Source organism: Trachypithecus francoisi, unplaced genomic scaffold (genome assembly GCF_009764315.1).
Source record: "Trachypithecus francoisi isolate TF-2019V2 unplaced genomic scaffold, Tfra_2.0 Lachesis_group15, whole genome shotgun sequence".
Taxonomy (NCBI): Eukaryota; Metazoa; Chordata; class Mammalia; order Primates; family Cercopithecidae; genus Trachypithecus; species Trachypithecus francoisi.
In genome coordinates this window covers 2,629,668-2,648,469 of record NW_022681460.1, presented here as the reverse complement: position 1 = coordinate 2,648,469, position 18,802 = coordinate 2,629,668, and the positions used below count along the sequence as shown (strand labels likewise).

General features: G+C 50.9%; 1 protein-coding gene and 1 pseudogene across 11 annotated transcripts in view; one reads left to right on the top strand and one right to left on the bottom strand.

Moving 5' to 3' along the window:
• Window positions 1-18,802, top strand: part of KIF25 (kinesin family member 25) — a 65,903-nt gene that overhangs the window by 3,947 nt on the left and 43,154 nt on the right. Inside the window, exons 2-12 of one of the 11 annotated variants that reach the window (XR_004442693.1) lie at window positions 3,805-3,870; window positions 4,324-4,865; window positions 4,966-5,125; window positions 5,641-5,746; window positions 5,934-6,062; window positions 6,673-7,747; window positions 8,251-8,373; window positions 10,536-10,674; window positions 13,377-13,480; window positions 14,203-14,291; window positions 17,908-17,944. Coding sequence is in view for 1 of the 11 variants with exons in the window: in XM_033234200.1 (XP_033090091.1) it covers window positions 3,805-3,870; window positions 8,251-8,373; window positions 10,536-10,674; window positions 13,377-13,480; window positions 14,203-14,291; window positions 17,908-17,944 (558 nt within the window). In the remaining 10 variants the exon portion in view is untranslated. Of the gene's footprint in view, window positions 1-3,804; window positions 3,871-4,323; window positions 6,063-6,672; window positions 7,748-8,250; window positions 8,374-10,535; window positions 10,675-13,376; window positions 13,481-14,202; window positions 14,292-17,907; window positions 17,945-18,802 lie in introns of those variants that run through there. The other 10 variants (XR_004442687.1, XR_004442695.1, XR_004442689.1 and 7 more) reach the window with 10 other exon arrangements.
• LOC117096873 lies at window positions 12,652-13,296 on the bottom strand (annotated as a pseudogene).

Below are 18,802 nucleotides of genomic sequence, written 5' to 3'. Positions count from 1 at the left end.
CAGGTCATTACTGAAAATCATAGAGCAATCAGTTGGTAATTAATGGAGCTTAACAGGTAGATGTGATGCCACATAAGGTAGATAGCTTAACAGGGGGATCAGGGAAAGAGGTAGCCAATCTCCCCACCAAAACCACCACAACCCAGGGTGGCTGTGAGGATGCCCAAGGCTGAATCCTCCAAGGAGCTACCCCAGAGGCTTCACACTGCAGGGGAAATGAGCTTCATTGAAATAGTCTAACCAATGACTCAACAGATAAGCAAAGAACAACAAAACCAAGCTGCAGGCAGGGAGGAGAGGAATCAGCATGTAGAGTTTTCATACTATTACCTGAAACATCCAATTTTTCAGTAAAAATAGACATGCAAAGACATTCAAAGAAACAGGAAAATGAGACATGAGGAAAACACAGGAAACACAAGTTGCCTTATGAGGGCCTAGATTTTTTTTTTTTTTTTTATTTGACTCTGATTAGCAAGAGGGCCTAGATTTTGAGGAGACAAGGACTTCAAAGCAGCCATTACAGACATGTTCACAAAACTAAACGCTGTGCTCATAGAAGTGAGGGAAACCATGGCAATGTCTCATCAAAAAACAGTGAAGACATAGAAATTATTTTTTAATGATAATCCTGGAGCTAAAAATAACTGAAATGGAAAAAAAAAAAAAAATTTCTGGCATGGCTCAGGAGTAGATTTGAACTGAAAAGTCAGCAAAAGAAAAAAGCAACAAAAGCACAAACGTATTGAAAGTGCAGATTGATTGAAGTGAAAGTGCACTCCGCAGAGTAGGAGTGGGCTCAAGCAAGCGGCTCAAGAACCCCAGTAGCAATGTTCTGTAGGGCTTTTCTGAGGCGAAAAGAATTTGGTAACACCTCTGGGTGCCCTTTAGAGGCCTGTGACCAATCAGAGGCTGAAGCGGAGATGCGGCCCATGGTCAATCCGAGGCTGACATGCAAACTTATCTGTCTTGTTATCACCAGAGGGAGACTGTGGCCTGTGTGCGGCCCAGTCCTGCCTGGAACTAGCTGCACCTGCTGTTCTTTTGCTTATGCCTTCACCCTTGGTTACTCTAATTCCCTATTCTCCTGCCTCACAGCTGCTTTGGAAGACAGTCTGGCAGTTCCTCAAAATGCTAGGTATATGCACCCAAGAGAAGTAAAAACATTTCCCCACAAAGCTTATACGGGAATGTCCTGGCAGCACTACTCTTAATAACCAAAAGGAAGAGAAAACCTCAACGTCCATCAGCTAATGAATGAATAACAAAATGTTACACATCCGTATGATGGAATATACTATTTGGTAATAAAAAGGAATGAAATTCTGATATCGCTACACATGGCTGAGCCCTGAAAACCTTATGCTGAGTGGAAGCCAGATACAAAGGACCACATGTTGTGTGATTCCATTTACACGAAATGTCCAGAATCGGCAAATACGGAGACAGAAAATAGATCAGTGGTTTCCTGGCACTGGGGGTAGGAAGTAGTTAGGAGTAATGTCTAAGGGTTTCTTTTGAGGAAGATGAAAATATTCTGAAACTAATTCTGGTGAGTGTTGTACTCAACGTACACTAAGGTTCACTGAATTGTGCACGTGAGTATATTGTCTGGTGTGTGATTTGTACCTCGGTCAGGCTATGGAAACGTTTTAATTAATGTCAGAAAGAAGAAGCTGGCAGAGAGTGGTGGTGTCTGCTCCTGCAGTTGTCCATGAAGGGAGGGTGCCCTCTTGGAATTAAGTGGACTCGAGAGGAAATACTCCAGAGCTTGCTTTTTAAGAAGTTAAATGGACTGCATATAGCAATGGATAGCATATATCAGGGGTCCCCAGCCTCCATGCCATGGACTGATACTGGTCCGTGTCCTGTTAGGAAGCGGGTGTACAGCAGGAGGTGAGCAGGGGTCCATGAGCATTCCTGCCTGAGCTCCACCTCCTGCCAAATGAGCAGCGACATGAGAGTGCCAGAGGAGCGCGGGCCCTCTTGTAAACTGCACGTGTGTGTTCCTTGTGAGAATCTAATGCCTGATGACCTGAGGTGGAACAGTTTCATCCCAAAACCATCCTACCCCCAGCCTGTAGACAAACTGTCTTCCATGAAACCAGTCCCCAGTGGCAAAAAGTTTGGGGACTGCTGGTGTAGATGACTCCCAAGGCCTCAGGTCATATCACCAGTCCCAAAGAGTTTGGAGTTACAAGCAAGATTGTCCTAAAATCATCACAGCTGGTTGTGGGCGTGTCAGCAGGTGTGGGGGAGGAGGAGTCCCCAGCAGGGGACTGAACCCCCAGTAGGAGGGCCTGCACCTGAACCTGCTGCCTAAGAAACTGGTGGTTGTCTTTGCAGGAAATTCTCCAGTTGCTGGCTCTCTCTGTGCTCACTGTTGACAGGTGATATGTCACAGGCCTACGTCAGACCCTCCAGTGCCCTCCCATCTATGTGGGATCAAACCCAGTCTTCCACCTGGCTTGCACACACCCTGGCCATGCCCCGGCCTCCTTCCCACCTCAGCCTCCCTCACCCACTCACCAGCCTCGCAGGCCTCTGCCCCGTCCTCAACACGCCACGCTCGTTCCCACCTCAAGGCCTTCACACTGGCTGCTTCTCTGCCCCAGTGTTTCTGTGACAGTCCTCAGCCCTCCCAGCCAGCCTCTCTGAGCCCCCTTCTGACAAGGGGTGGGAGGGTCCAAGCCCCCAGGTTCGGCTGCCACTGCTGGTCAGGGCCACACTGGAGGCTGGAGAGGTGGTGGATGTGGGCGTGGTCAGGGACCACACTGGAGGCTGGAGAGGTGGTGGATGTGGGCGTGGTCAGGGACCACACTGGAGGCTGGAGAGGTGGTGGATGTGGGCGTGTCAGGGACCACACTGGAGGCTGGAGAGGTGGTGGATGTGGGCGTGGTCAGGGACCACACTGGAGGCTGGAGAGGTGGTGGATGTGGGCGTGGTCAGGGGCCACATTGGAGGCTGGAGAGGTGGTGGATGTGGGCGTGGTCAGGCCACACTGGAGGCTGGAGAGGTGGTGGATGTGCGCGTGGTCAGGGGCCACACTGGAGGCTGGAGAGGTGGTGGATGTGGGCGTGGTCAGGGGCCACACTGGAGGCTGGAGAGGTGGTGGATGTGGGCGTGGTCAGGCCACACTGGAGGCTGGAGAGGTGGTGGATGTGGGCGTGGTCGGGCCACACTGGAGGCTGGAGAGGTGGTGGATGTGAGCGTGGACGGTGGGAGGGAAGCAGAGCCTGTCAGGGTGGAGATGGTCTTTCCTCCCTGTCCTGTGACCACAGCGTCATCCGAGCCCAGCATCGGTCAGTTCCCATACAGTCAGGCATCACTTAATGGCGGGGTTGTGTTCTGAGAAATGTGTCCTTGGACAGCTTTGTCATTGTGGGACATCGTGGGGTGCTTTTCCACGAACTGGGAAGGTGCCGCCTGCTGCTATCGGGTGTGGCCATTGCAGCCAGGCCACAGACCTGTGCAGCGCGGGACTCTGCCGAACACCACGGGTGGCTGTAACACAACAGTGAGGATGTGTGTGTTGCAACACGGAAAAGCTACAGTAAAAAGAAGGCACTACCCTCTCAAGGGACCACTGTGAGGTACGAGGCCTGTCATTGACCAAAGCACGGCTGTGCAGCCCAGGACGGCAGCCAGGACAACAGTTGCTCACCAAGGGCCCGTGTGTTTGCGTCCAGTGTACGCTGTGTTCTGAGGGTGAACATGGTGGCTGATTAATAGAAGTCTCATGATTTCAGTACAACCAGGTAAGTGCTGTGTTGGTCACTGTCCTTTTTGGATCCTTGGTTGTAGGCCAAAGAAGACAAGATAGCAGAACTGGAAACGGAAAACGCTGTCCTTCTTCTGAAATTGGCAGAGGTAATATTTTTAAATGTCCCTCAGGCTGAGTGGAATTGTATCCAGTGGGGAGTGATTTCGTGTTGAAATCAGCTTTTAGCCCTTGTAGAAGGAATCCATTGCGGGTGACTCCCTGGGACCTTTTCTTTTTGCCATCGAGTGAGCTGACAGGGACTCCTTGGTGGCTGTGTGAAGTGTCTTCTTACACTCGATCAAGGTTGAGCTCCAAATTCCTGTGTGTCTCTGTGCTCACAGGCATTTAATGAGTAACAGTTCATCAGGAACTCACGCTGTTTCAAAACAGCTCTCTTGAGGTTTAGTGTACCAAGTGGGTGTACCGTAAATTTACCCATGTTAAGTGTACAATTCAACATTTAGGAAATGTGTAGTTGTGTAACTGACTTAGTCATTTGTGCTGCTGTAAAAAATATCTGAGACTGAGACATTTATGAAGAACAGGAATTTATCACTCAGTTCCAGAGGCCGGAAAATCCAAGGCCAAATGCCACGGGGCCATTGGCGAGGGTCCTTCTTCCTCAATGATGGTGCCATCTCTGGCGCTGTCCTCGCCTGGCAGGACAGTGGGGAGCACAGAAGGCTGCGCAGGTTCCCTTCTGTCCATCCACGAGGCACGGGTCCATCCCCAAAGGCCGCGCTGGTTCCCTTCTGTCCGTCCACGAGGCACGGGTCCGGTCCCCAAAGGCACTGCTTCTCAACACCACCACATCGGGGGTTAAGTTTCCACGTGAATTTTGGATGTGGCGCATTCAAACCGCAGCAGCCACCATCACCACAAGCCAGGTGCCCGGGGTCTCCATCGCCCCAAAGGCCCCCTGCTGGCATGCTTCTGCCCTTCCCACACCCGGTTGTTCCAGGAAGCCGCTCTTCTGGTAACTCCAGCGATCTGTCATCCCGGGATCAGCCCCAGAACACCTGAATGATGCCACCCATATCATCCATCTGCCTCACCAAAGAAAACGTCTCTGGAAGATGACTCCGCTCAGTTTTTCTTGCAGGTTTGTTCTCAGAATTGAAAAGGAAGGAAGCACATGGGGAGAATGCCCTTGGCACACACAGACTCAGGTTTTCTACCGTTTGCTGTTGCTACTTGGGTAGGCTGAGAAGCGGTCGCAGAAAGCAGGCCTGAGTCCCTGGAAGCTTCTCATCAGGATGTGAACCAACTGGAAAAAGGACGTTTGCAGATGTGACCAAATTAAGACTCTTGGGATGGGAGAGTGTCCTGGATTATCCTAGTGGGCTCTAAATGCCACCGTGAGTGAGTGTCCGTAGAGGAGGGAGGCAGAGGAGTTTCCACACAGAGAGGTCACGTGGGGATGGAGGAAGGGAGCTTTCCAGATGTGACCATGTGTACTGGGCAACACAACCGCAGGCCAAGGATTGTAAGCAGAGCCAGAGCCGGGAGGAAGCAGGAGGGGCCCTCCCCAGAAGCCTTCAGAGGGAGGCCCGACCACACCTTGGGTCTGGACTTCTGGCCTCCAGAACCACGAGATGAGAAGTTTCTGTTGGAAGCCCCCAGTTTCCCGTAATTTGTAACAGTGGAAATAGGAAACCATTGTGTTATCATCTTTAAATTATTACCCCTTTCGAATTCTTGGAATCTCAGCAGATTCAGGGCCAAGTGGGGCTTCTACTCTTCTTGACTATCCTTGAATAACCCCATTGAGTTTCGTTGGAAAAAAAAAATGCAGTTGTACAAAATTTGCAAATTAATTAAGGGATATTCATACTACTTCTTAAATGAAGTGAATATTTTCTGCATTCGTTTTTAAGCTCGTTCTTTCCTGGGGTGTTGAGGCCCGGGTGTGCATGCATTATCATGCCCTTCCTGGGCACTGAAGACCAAGGCACACAGGCGGCAACACCAAGGTCCAGAGAGGTGAGAAACGTTCCCACGTTCACAATGACAAAAAGCCATGGGACTGAGCATCAAATCTCGTCACCCAGTTCCAGGCCACATTGTTCTCTGAAAGTGCACAGTGTAATTCTACAAGAATGAAAACAGTTGGAAATAGTAACCTTGTCCAACCTAAGAGCCTAACAGCATTTCGTGGCTTTATTGGAAGGGTCAAGACTCTTGGTCAGCAAGATCTCAAGGAACCCCAGGCGTGGTTGCTCCACAGTCACACTCCAGTCTCCATCTTTGGCCAGGGAAAGGGGTCCTTCCATGGAGGAGGGACCCCAGACCCCTGCTGGTGAGTGCCTGAGTGTGCCTGAGACGGCAGAGGTAAACCCCTCGGCATCACACTCCAGCAGAGCCTTCTCCAGCGGAACATGGACGGCCCTGCTCAGGTTCCCTCAGCATGAGTGGCCCTCCAGGACGTCACAGCCTCTGCAGTGCCAGCAGCCTGTCAAGGAGTGGCTGTCCGTGTGGCCGCGGACCCCTGAAGTGCAGGCCCAGCCTTCCCATTTGGGTCTGGTTCAGAGCCTGGTGCTGTTCACCACCGCTGTTGGGGTGGGGGCACTGCCCAAGCCCGGCGACTTTTCTAGTGTCATTTAGATGAGCTTTTTAAAGGATCTTTTTGAACATGTAAGATCATTAGACACACAGTGTGAAATGAAGCCGTGGAGCCCTGGCGTCTGCACTGTGAGCCCCTCCTGGTGGTTCCAGTCACTGGAAGGCCGATCTCCACATGATGGCCCTGCCTGCTGCCTCCCCCAAGCCAGCATGCCCCACTGCCACCAGACTGTGGCCTTGGTGTGTGACGTGCTTGGCGTCACAGGCCCTGCAATGAAATGGCTTTTCCACTGGGACTCCCAGGCGGGGACGCCGGTGGAGCATTGTCCACCCCATGCACCTTGCAGATCTGGCGGCTGCACCGGCCTCCTGGTCCTCCTGGCCCTCCCAGCCTCTCACCCTCCCCGAGGCAGAGCTCCCTGCCTGCGACTCATGCTCCTGCTTCCCATGTCGCCCTCACCTAAGATAAGTCCCGTGTCCCTTGCCCAACAGCTGGTGACTTTATTTCCATCCAACTCCATTCCTCAGCACCTCCCAGGGCAGTCCGGCCTCCCTGTGCCCACGCAGGCTCGCTCCCCCGTCTTTCTGTTGCCCACGGCCAAATCCCGCAAAGCTCAGGGCAGCCCCACGTTGAGCGCAGGCCATCCTGGCGCCATGGATTTTCCCGTAATTGCCGTTCCACGCCCGGTGAGTCCCAGAGACTTTGGAACCGCGCACGGAATTGCTGTTCCACACCTGGTGAGTCCCGGAGGCGCTGGAGCACGGTTTCTAACGCGCAGGCTGATTTCTAACGCTCACACGCATGCTATGGCTTTCTCCCCAGAGAGGATCTGAGCCTTTGGGGGCCGGGGACTAAATTTTGCTGCAGCTTCTTTAGTCGGATGAGGGTGGGAGAGCCTTCCCAGCCCATCCTCAAGCCCCACGGATCCGGCCCGGTGCTCTTGGCGGCCTCTTCACCCCCGGGCTCTCGGGAGCCGCCCTGCTCTGCAGTTCTCTGTTAACACCTTTCTGCTTCGGAGGAGCTTGGCACGGAGAACACAGCGATTTTCTGACCTAATCGCACCCCGCTCTGCGGCCGCCTTCGCTCCAGTTACTTTCGGTGACTTTGCAGCCTCCTGCCCGGCTGGGCCCGGCTCGCCCCGGTCCCTCTGCTGCTGAGGCACTGAGCTTGGCCGTCTCTGTGCCAGGACTCGGGCCCGGGCTCAGCTCCCCGGAGGCACCGCAGGCAGCGCGGGACCCCGAGCTCACACGCGGGCATCGCTGGCCTCACACGCAGCCCCTCTTCAGGACGTTCTGCCTCCCCGCACCTGGCCGAGACCCTCAGGCCCAGCCCTGGGGATGCCTCCCCGACGGCTTCTGTGGCTCCGTGCCCCGCGCGCCCCTGGCTCACCTGGAGTTGTCCCCGCCGTGTTCCCTGCTACAGTGAGTCCCGTGCAGGGGCGGTGTCTTCTCTCAGGCGGGCAGGTGCACCCGGGACAATCAGCAACCATTCTGTCCTCAGAGGAAAGAGGAGAGGTTCAGCTCTCCTCTGCTTCTGCTTCAAGGTTTGAAGACTTTATTTTTTTTTTTTTTTTTTTTTTTTTTTTTTTTTTTTTTTTTTGAGACGGAGTCTCGCTCTGCCGCCCAGGCTGGAGTGCAGTGGCCGGATCTCAGCTCACTGCAAGCTCCGCCTCCCGGTTCACGCCATTCTCCTGCCTCAGCCTCCCGAGTAGCTGGGACTACAGGCGCCTGCCACGTCGCCCGGCTAGTTTTTGTATTTTTAGTAGAGACGGGGTTTCACCATGTTAGCCAGGATGGTCTCGATCTCCTGACCTCGTGATCCGCCCGTCTCGGCCTCCCAAAGTGCTGGGATTACAGGCTTGAGCCACCGCGCCCGGCCCGGTTTGAAGACTTTAAATTGTCTTTGTTTATTTTCTTTGCAATAGTACAAGGGAAAGATTGAAAAGAGTCGCAGTGAGGCCACGCGGATTTCCACCCTGTACAACAAACAGCAGCGTCTGCAGAGAAACACACGGTCAGCCTTGAGCCAGTTGGATCGTGTCATTCAGGTAAAAACAGCTTCACCAGAAGCCAGAGTTTTAATTTATGCAGTGAATGTTTATGTTGATTTCTGGCAAAATGGTTTAAATTATGCTCGTCAAAAGACATGTCATCTAATGGAAGTAAAAGAAGCCCTCACTGAAAACAGGAAAGCCCCTCATGTGTTAGATACAAGTTCCCATTACAGGCCCATTCTGGCCTTCTTTAAAAGGGTATACCATTGTTACTGTTTTCTTTCTTTCTTTTAATTAATTAATTAATTAATTTAGAGATGGAGTCTCGCTCTGTCACCCAGGCTGGAGTGCAATGATGCGATCTTGGCTCACTGCAACCTCCACCTCCCAGGTTTAAGCGATTCTCCTGCCTCAGCCTCCTGAGTAGCTAGCACTACAGGTGCCCACCACCATGCCTGGATAATTTTTATATTTTTGGTAGAGACAGGGTTTCACCGTGTTAGCCAGGATGGTCTCCATCTCCTGACCTTGTGATCCGCCTGCCTCTGCCTCCCAAAGTGCTGGGATTACGGGCGTGAGCCACTGCGCCAGGCCAAAATCATTACTATTTTCATAATCAACTGCAGATGGTATTCACTCAGGGGGTTCTGCTTTCTAATACATACTAAACAGAAGACTAAACCTAAAAACAAAACAAAACATAGGATTGGGATTCTGAGCAAATATCAGAAGGAAAAATACATTTTGGCCATGAAATGAATTATTTCAAATAGCTATGGTAGTAGTTCAATTTTATGAGTCAAAATTCTCATTTTAATTAATCAAATTAAATCATTAAACTAAAATCTTTAGTTAATCAAAGTTCTCAATTTAATTTTAATGTTAAATGGTAGAAAACATGTTTATACGTGTTAGATTAAATAGATCTGGTACAGCATATCATCAGTGTGAACAGCTCCTGTTAAATTACTAATAATTTTTAGAAGTGAAAGTTAAAAAAATAGTTATTCCGTATAGTATATTTGGCAATTCTCCAGGGTGAAATTGTAGGAGGATATTTTTATACCTTTGGTTGAGAACATTGTTTTACCTTTTGTTTTAAACAATGTGACCAGCATAATGACTACAACAGTAAACCATCTGTAAACAGGATTAATCTGTTCTCTTTGTTAGTCAGAATTAGAGATATCCCACCCCCTCACAAGCTGCATTAGTGTATTTAGAATAAATGTATATGAAATTAATTTTCATTCTTTTCAAACTGAATAAAATTAATTGAATAAGTTGTATAACTTTTTCTGTACTCCAGATAATAAAAACTTCAGTTTTGATATTAAAATGTTATTAAGTTATTACAGTGTTTCCCAAACATATGAAAGTCATCTCCATTTTATAGAAAAAGAGAGACTTGACTAAAGAAATGAAGAATACTTATTTAAGTTTAGTTATACTCACGTGATTTAAGAGTGTCTGATATTAAATATTAAGCAGTAGTGTCCTGGTTCTGTCAAATCTTCCCATGGAAGATCCTTCAGATAATTTCAGGGGGAGAAGAGGACTTTGCACACAGGACATCAGTAGCTTTGCTCCCAAAGTTCTCTAAAAGCATTCATATGTATTGTGCCTGGAATTTTATTATGTACATTTACATGTTAAGTTGTTTTCACCGGCCCACATGTTTTCCACCATGTGCTCGTGATAATTGAGCTTCCAGAAAGCAGGTCTGGATAGTAGATTAGGAGGGCGGCCCCCGTTTCTCAGGCGGTGATGAGAGGCTCTGAGCCCGAGCCATCATCGTGAGGAAGTCAACAACAGACGGAAACACGGCTCGCGCCCAGCATCGCCCCACCGTGCAGTGAGCGGCCCTTCCTACGGAAATTGGTGAAATACTTGACTTTCTGTTTCTTAAATACTTTAAGGGCATAAAAGCACATGTACTGCTTTGAAAATACAAATCCCAGATATATCGAGTCAGAACTTCTGTAAGTGGGCCGAGGCGCAGGCGGCATGAAAACAGTCCCAGCGGGTGTCCACCCGCCTGTGCTGAACCACTTCTGCTTTAAACCCTTCCAGTTAACAACATGTCCGGGCCCCATTACATTAATTGTGTGGGTATGTTATTATTCTATAGAAACATATATAACTAATTATTTTGTAATTATACTGTGATCATTAATAATATAATTTGACGAATCGTGTATGTTCTTATTCTATAGAAACTTAACCAGGATATACAGGCGTTTCATTCTTCTTCGCGGGCACTCCTAAGAGATTATCAGGATGAGTATCAGGACCGTGTTTCTGAAATAGTGACCGCGGTGCAAAGAACACAGCAGAGCGCCGAGACCCTGCTAGGTAGGACGGGCGCGTCAGTCCACACTCAAGAGAAATGTTTGCAGTTTTAAGACAATAAGCGGCTAGAATTTCAGTTTCCATTTCTTTTTCCTTTTAGCTGACACCTAATTCCACAGGCGAGGGTAGGCACCGTGTGATTCGGCCACGTCGGTGCATGCACTGCTCCCTCCCAGCTCCCACTGTAACCCCACTTGCCAGGGGAGCTCCTTGTTCTCTTGGTCACCACAGGGCACTTCCCTGGCCTTGACGGTCACTACTGAACTGGCACCTGTGTCCACACTGGGCATTTTGTGTCAGAGTTTCCTAAAACATGACGTGAGGTTTTTTGTTTGTTTGTTTGTCTTATCAGTTCAGTTCTTTCTTCATTTCTAAGAATGCCACAGCATTTGGCTACTCTTTTGTTATAATGGGTTTATTATCTTCAGCTACTGTGCTTGAAGCCTGTGGAAGAGGTTACTTTGGTTCTGCAGTTTTAAACTCATCGTCCAAATTGCACTATCCGGCCAGGCCCAATGGCTCACGCCTATGATCCCAGCACTTTGGAAGGCCGAGGCGGGCAGATCACATGAGGCCAGGAGTTTGAGAGCAGCCTGGGCAACATGGTGAAAACCTGTCTGTACTAAAAATACAAAACTTAGCTGGGTGTGGTGGTACATGCCTTTGATCTCAGCTACTTGGGAGGCTGAGGCAGGAGAATCGCTTGAACCCAGGAGGCGGAAGTTGCAGTGAGCCGAGATTGCGCCACTGCACTCCAGCCTGGGCGACAGAGCGAGACTCCGTCTCAAGAAAACAAAAGAACCAAAGAGCACCGTCCCCATGTTCGTCTCACGCTCACAGCTTCTGTCCAGTGTTCAGTGTGTCCAGAGGCTAAACAGATGATTGTCAAGTTAGGAACTTGGTCAAGTGTTGTTCTGCTGTTACTGCAAAATGGGTGTATGGAAACTTTGGAACCTGTACTGTTTTTCTGCGAGGCTACGTGATGCTTTCTTGAAATCACTGCAGTAGCCTAGTTTTCTTCAGTGCACTCTGCTCATAACTCCCCGGAGGCCGTGTTTGTAGAAGTGATGTGTGCACGCCTGTGTTCTTTTTTGTGGTGGGGGTGGGGGGACAGAGTCTCGCTCTGTCACCCAGGCTGGAGTGCAGTGGCACCATCTCAGCTCACTGCAACTCTGCCTCCCAGGTTCAAACAATTCTCCCACCTCAGTCTCCCAAGTAACTGGGATCATACGCGCCCGCCATCACGCCCAGCTAATTTTGTATTTTTAGTAGAGATGGGGTTTTACCATGTTGGCCAGGCTGGTCTCAAACTCCTGACCTCAGATGATCTGCCGACCTCGGCCTCCCAAAGTGCTGGGATTACAGGCGCGAGCCACCACACCCGGCAATGCCTGTGTTCTTATAAGCCATGTGCTCCAGGGAAAGGGACAATCACTTTTGTGAAATGATTTCACAGTAATTTTGTGAAAAGCAGTGTACCTAAGCTTTGAAAAGATGAAACTCAAAGGGAGAAGCAGGGACCAGCCAAGGCTGTCCCGCAGAGGGAATGCTGACACGTGAGGAGGCAGGGCCTGCTGAGACCCTGCCTGTGGGAGCCACGGTGCAGTCCCGCCACACAGAGGGGTCCCCAGGAGGCTTATTCCTGCCCAGGCATCAGGCTCAGGGTCTCGGGGCCTCTTTACCTGGCTTCCGGGGGGTGCGACTTCTCCCCACGAGTTCCATGCTCCTCAAAGATGAGCCTCAGCCACCTCAGGTGCCCAGGCAACTCCTTTCGGCTGCGCTGACGAGAGGGATAGTGGGGACAGGCTGGTGGCTGGGGCCGGACACAGTCAAGGCTCAGAAGACCAAGTGACTGGGAGGGTCCCTCTCTCACTGTGCGGGACCCTTCCCACTTTCTTACACCCACATTCAGTCCGGACCTGGTAACGGGTGTTGCTTTCCGAAAGGGAGCATGCGAGGTTCTGCAAGTCCAGCTCGGTTTCAGGCCTCGTGAGAGCTGCATCTGTGCTGAGGGGCCTTGCCCTACAGGTTCTCGGGCCTGGGGGAGAAAGCCCCGGCCAGGCTACATCCTTTGGCTAAGTGACATCTGGAGGGGCCCCTGGCTATCATGACACATACAGTCACGAGGTGTCCCCTGCAGCACGACACCGCGCTCCATGTCACCCTCACACTGCCTCCACCGCAATGGCCAGTCTGGGGATTGGGGTGTCCAAGCTTGACCAAGACCCCCACGCAGTGCCCACTCATCGCCACATCACCTTGGCGCCATCCTGGTGGGACAGAGGCAGGAGTGGAGGCCCAGACCACCGTTAACAATCCACAGCAGCAGAGCCCGGCCTCAGCATCTGCTTCCCTGCCCCACTCCCCCGCACCAAGGGCTCCCAGTGCATTAGGAGCAGAGACCTCCTTGGCTGCCGTGCGGACGATTGGGCAGCATTCACGGGCTGGTGGCATTCAGGCCAATGACGGACGGGGTAACTGTGGGGAGAGGTCACCCCGGGTAAGCTCTGTGAGTCCCTAGTCACGGTGGGGACAGAGCAGCCTGGGTCCAAAGCGGTCAGGAGTACACACCACAGCACGCGGCTGGCCCTGGCAGACTCCATTGTTTTTAAAAATGTCTCCCATACTTAGAGAAAGGAATTTGACCTGCTGGGTCCCGTGGATGTCCTCTCCGGTATAATGCCTCTGTCCCCTCGTCCTTTCAGCATGCCAGGCAAAGGTGGTGCACCTGGAGCAGGCCTTGCAGGACGTCAGTGCGCGTCACCAGCTGGAGAGGCAGAGAAGGAAGGTCCTGCACAACAGCCTGGTGGTGAGCGTGGGCGTCGGGGAAAACTCGGGGCCGCCCCGGGGAGAGGCCCACGCGGAACACGCAGGAGCCCCTTGCAGGAGGGTGCTAGGCGGGAAGGACAGCGGGGAGGGGGACAGTGGGGCGGCCTGGCCAGAGGCCAGAGGGGCAGAGCTGCGGGGGCTGTGACCTGCGTCCTCTTCACCCAGGAGGTGATGGCAGCTGTGCCAAGTGAACACATTTGTGAAGTATGAATCCAGAAGTTTAAAATAACTGTTCATGGCCTGGCATGGTAGCTCATGCCTATAATCCCAGAACTTTGGGAGGCCGAGGCAGGCAGATCACCTGAGGTCAGGAGTTCGAGACCAGCTTGGCCAACATGGTGAAACTGCTTCTGTACTAAAAGTACAAAAATTAGCTTGGCGTGGTGGCAGGCACCTGTCATCCCAGCTACTCTCGAGGCTGAGGCAGGAGAATCACTTGAACCTGGGAGGTGGAGGTTGCAGTGAGCTGAGATTGCACCACTGCACTCCAGCCTGGGCGACAGAGCAAGACTCCATCTCAAAAAATAATTAAGTAAATGAAATAACTGTTCACTGCCCTGCAGGGGCCTTTCAAAGTGGAGATGGGGCTGCAGATCTCATGGCCACGTCTCAGGAGCTGGTGCTCAGTGCATGTTCAGTGGGGGACACTCCGCAGTGCAGTCTTGTGCCCGGGTTGACATGCAGACCTCTTTATCATTGTAGGAGCTGAAAGGAAATATCAGAGTTCACTGTCGGATTCGTCCTTTGTTGCCTTTTGATAGTGAATCCGATGATCCAGTCTTGCAGAGCAGGTAACCTGTGTTTGCACAGTGTGTGTATGTCTGTGTGTGTGCTCAGGGAGAAGACAGGGGTGGCACAATTTTAAATGCCATCTATTGTCCTGCCGCCAGTCCCAAAGCAGCACATTCTTGAGTTGTGGGTGGGGGCTTTTTTTAAGGATGGAGCTGTCTTGCTGACAGCAGACAGTTAGCAGCCCTCTGGAATATGGCCTGAAAACAGCCAAACCGCCTGAGCAGGCCTGCCGTGCGTGGTAGCAGTTTGTACCTGAGAGGGCGTCTGTCTTTTCATGGTTTGCCTCTGCGGGGTCTGAACAAACAGGGACAGGCTTTGAGTGGACCTTTCCCTTTATGTCACCACATCAAAAAGGGAGCGCCCTTCCTTCTTTATGAGCCCAAGACCACCCACGCCGCTGTGCAGGCAGGCAATGAGGATTGACTCAACTGACAATTTTGACTTAGAGAAAGTTTTGATGGTGTTCATGGATAAAGCAAAACTATCTGAAGTTCATTTACTCAAATGTTTACTTGTAAACCATACTCAATATGACTCTTACTTGCTCCCCATGAAAGAACCCCCCTGGCCTTCCCCCCTCCCATCCTGACCACACCTGCCCCTCCCCGCATCCTGACCACACCTGCCCCTCCCACTCCCATCTGACCACACCTGCCCCTCCCACCCCCACCCTGACCACACCTGCCCCTCCCACTCCCATCCTGACCACACCTGCCCCTCCCACTCCCATCCTGATCACACCTGCCCCTCCCCCCATCCTGACCACACCTGCCCCTCCCACTCCCATCCTGACCACACCTGCCCCTCCCACTCCCATCCTTACCACACCTGCCCCTCCCACTCCCATCCTGACCACACCTGCCCCTTCCCACTCCCATCCTTACCACACCTGCCCCTCCCACCACTTCCATTGCTGGCCACACCTGGCCCTCCCCACTCCCATTGTTGACCATACCTGACCCTCCTGCCACTCCCATTGCTGGCCACACTTGCCCTCCCTCCATCTCTGACCCTCTTGCCCTCCCTCCATAAACCTGCCCCTCCCTCCCCACACCCGTTGCTGACCACACCTGACCCTCCCCACGCCCATTGTTGACCACACCTGGCCCTCCCCACTGCCATTGCTGACCCTCCCACCACTCCAAGGGGTTCCACTTCCCTGCTTTCCTGACACCATATGGGGTTGGCTGTATCCACAGTGTGTGGGGGTCACTAGGGCCTGCTCCTGACTCTGTAGCTTTGCTCAGGCTCTTTTTCTTGTCTTGGGTTCCTCTGCTTAATCTGTCCAAATGAGCTTTCCTTGGAGGGCCTAGCTCGAGTCTCACTGTGTTTAGGTCCTACAGTTCAGCACTTGACTTGAGAATGTTTCAGAAAGCACTTGGCCGGTCCTACAGTGGGAAACAAGAAATTCGGATCTTTTGACAATCATTGAAATTTTTTCTTCTCAAAGTTTTTAGACTTGATTGTGCTGGCTCTAGTACCTTCTGCACTTTCTTGAGTGGTGGCCACTTGTCACTTGTCAAAGGACTGGAAATTGGGCCTGTCGGGTATGTCAGTGTGGCATGGGACAGGCCTAGTGGCCCTCATTCAAAATGTGTGGGACCAGAAGAAGTGTTTCCAATTTTGAATTTTTTCATATTTTCAAATGTTCATGTTTTGCATGTACTGGATCAGCAAGATAATGCAGTGAGCATTTTCTTTGAGCATCATCTCAGTGCTCAAAACGTTTTGGATTTTGGAGCATTTTGGATTTCAGATTTTTGGATGAGGGATGCTGAGCCTATAGTTAGCGGTCCCCAGCTGTGACCAGCTTTCCTGAACTTGCCTTTTACATGGCACTTCCAGACGGCTTTTGTTACACACCAGCCTCCCTGTGAGCCTCCCACCACAAGAGGGAAATACATGCAAATGAATGCAAATGAAATCCCATCAGAAAAGGGGCTCCTCAGTTGCAGTAGCCTCATCAGAGGCATGGCCTCAGGCAGGTGAGAAAACACCTGAGGCGTGGCCTTGGGCAGATGAGAAAACACCTGAGGCGTGGCCTTGGGCAGGTGAGAAAGACAAGCACGTTTCCATAGTCACGGAGGCTTCTTTCTACTGGATGGCGCCGCTCCGGGCTGTTCAGTTTCTCAGAGCTTCCTAAGAGGCTCCATAAACGTGTGTGGACTCTCACATTGTTTGTGTTCATTGGTTTTGGTTTTGAAACGTGTTGCATTTTTTCGGATTCATGATGGTTTGCAGATGCTTGATTTCCTGAAGGGGAGAACCTGACGAGCCTGTCTTCTAGATCAGTGGTCCCCAAACTTTCTGGCACCAGGGACCAGCTTCGTGGAAGACAAGGTTTCCACGGACTGGCAGGCCGGGATGGGGATGGTTTCAGGATGATTCAACTGCATTTCATTTATTGTGCACTTTATTTCAATTATTATTACACTGTAATACACAACAAATTAATAATACAACTCACCACAATGTCAAATCGGTGGGAGCCTGAGCTTCCCTGAGCTTGTTTTCCTGCAACTAGAGGGTCCCCTCTGGGGGTGAAGGAGACAGTGACAGGTCATCAGGCATTGGAGTCTCATAAGGAGTGTGCAACCTAGGTCCCTCACGTGCACAGTTCACAGTAGGGTTTGTGCTCCTAAGAGAATCGAATGCTGCTGCTGATCTGACAGGAGGCTGAGCTCAGGTGGTGATGCCAGTGATAGGGAGCGACAGTAAGTACACAGAAGCTTTGCTCACTCGCTCACCGCTCACCTCCTACTGTGCAGCCTGGTTTCTTTTTTTTTTTTTTTTTTGAGGCGGAGTCTCGCTCTGTCTCCCGGACTGGAGTGCAGTGGCCGGATCTCAGCTCACTGCAAGCTCCGCCTCCCGGGTTTACGCCATTCTCCTGCCTCAGCCTCCCGAGTAGCTGGGACTACAGGCGCCCGCCACCTCGCCCAGCTAGTTTTTGTATTTTTAGTAGAGACGGGGTTTCACCATATTAGCCAGGATGGTCTCGATCTCCTGACCTCGTGATCCACCCGTCTCGGCCTCCCAAAGTGCTGGGATTACAGGCTTGAGCCACCGCGCCCAGCCTGTGCAGCCTGGTTTCTAACAGGCCTCCGTGGCCAGGGGTTTGGGTCCCTTGTTCTGTATCACCACGGCTCTAAAGTGCGCGTGGAGATATTTAAGCGTGGATTACTGGAATACGGATGATTCTCCCATGCAGTGCAGACAGGGAAGATGAAAACAAGAAGTAAAGAACAGGGGTATTGGAGTAAAAAAATCAAGAGAAGACAAAAGGGGGTGGGGAAGAGACAAAAATAATAAATAAAAAGTAAAGAGTTTAAAAAAAAAAAGGATAAGGTCAAAAAGGACAACGAGTGGAGTTTTAGAAAGGGATGGAAGGGTGGACCCACACACACAGGAAGAGCGGGAAGAGCCAAGCCAGGGTTCTGGGAGATCAGGACAGAGACAGAGATGATGGCAGAGAAGCACAGGGGTGTTTTAGAGTGACCAGGACAGACACAGAGATGATGGCGAAGAAACACAAGGGTGTGTTAGAGGCTGAATGTTAGGAATTCAGAAAGCAATTTCCTCATGACGTGTATTTTCAATGTTGTTTCATTCCTGCAGCTCCATCTCTAGAGAAGTGGCCCATGCTGTTGATGACGTGAGTATACAATTTTCCTCGTAAACTCTATTCAGAGAGCAGCTTCCTGCTTGGTGGGTCTCCACAGTCCCCACAGATCCCTACAATGGAGAGCAACTCAGAGACTGAATGAACAGAAAATAACTTATTTTAGGCTTTCTTAGTAAAGAAGAATTGTTTTTGTTCCTTGTTTTCTATTGGCACATGAAATTAAGCATTTGACACGCGTTCCTTGTGGGAAACCAGCTCCTGACCCGTAGTTCAATGTGAGGAAGTTACTTCACTTCCATTTATTTTCCAGCCCAAATGATCAATGAGTGCAAATATGAGCAGGTTCTAAAATGTAGAGCACCAGGAAAAGAGACATAAATAGAAAATCAATGATATCCAGTGTGAACTTTGTGATTCTAAACTGGAATCAAGCGTAATTGTGTTTCTCCTGAAAAGCCTCCGTGCTTTTTAGTTTTAGCCATGAAAAGGCCGAGAAGTCAGAAGGAGCAGCCCAACACCCCAGCTGGGGTCTCTAAGGACCAAGCCCACCGCAGGAGAGATGCTCATTAGACACCTGGGGTCTGGGCCGGGAAAGGAAGTGGGTGGGAGGAGCCTGGGGCGCTTGCCGGGCTGGACAGCAAGGGCGGCCTTAGAACGGGGTGCTGTGTCCCAGCACATGGAGCCCACGGCAGGCACTCCCTCAATGCGGGATAGAAGCATTGATATAACCGTACTTTAAAATTGCTCTTACTATGTCCCTGGAAAGAAAAACTTTTACAATTCTTTATTTTAAAGTATTATTGATGGTTTGATTGATTAATTCATTGATTGATTCAGCTTTATTTAGGTAAAATCAACAAAAACTGTATACATTCAACATCTACAAGA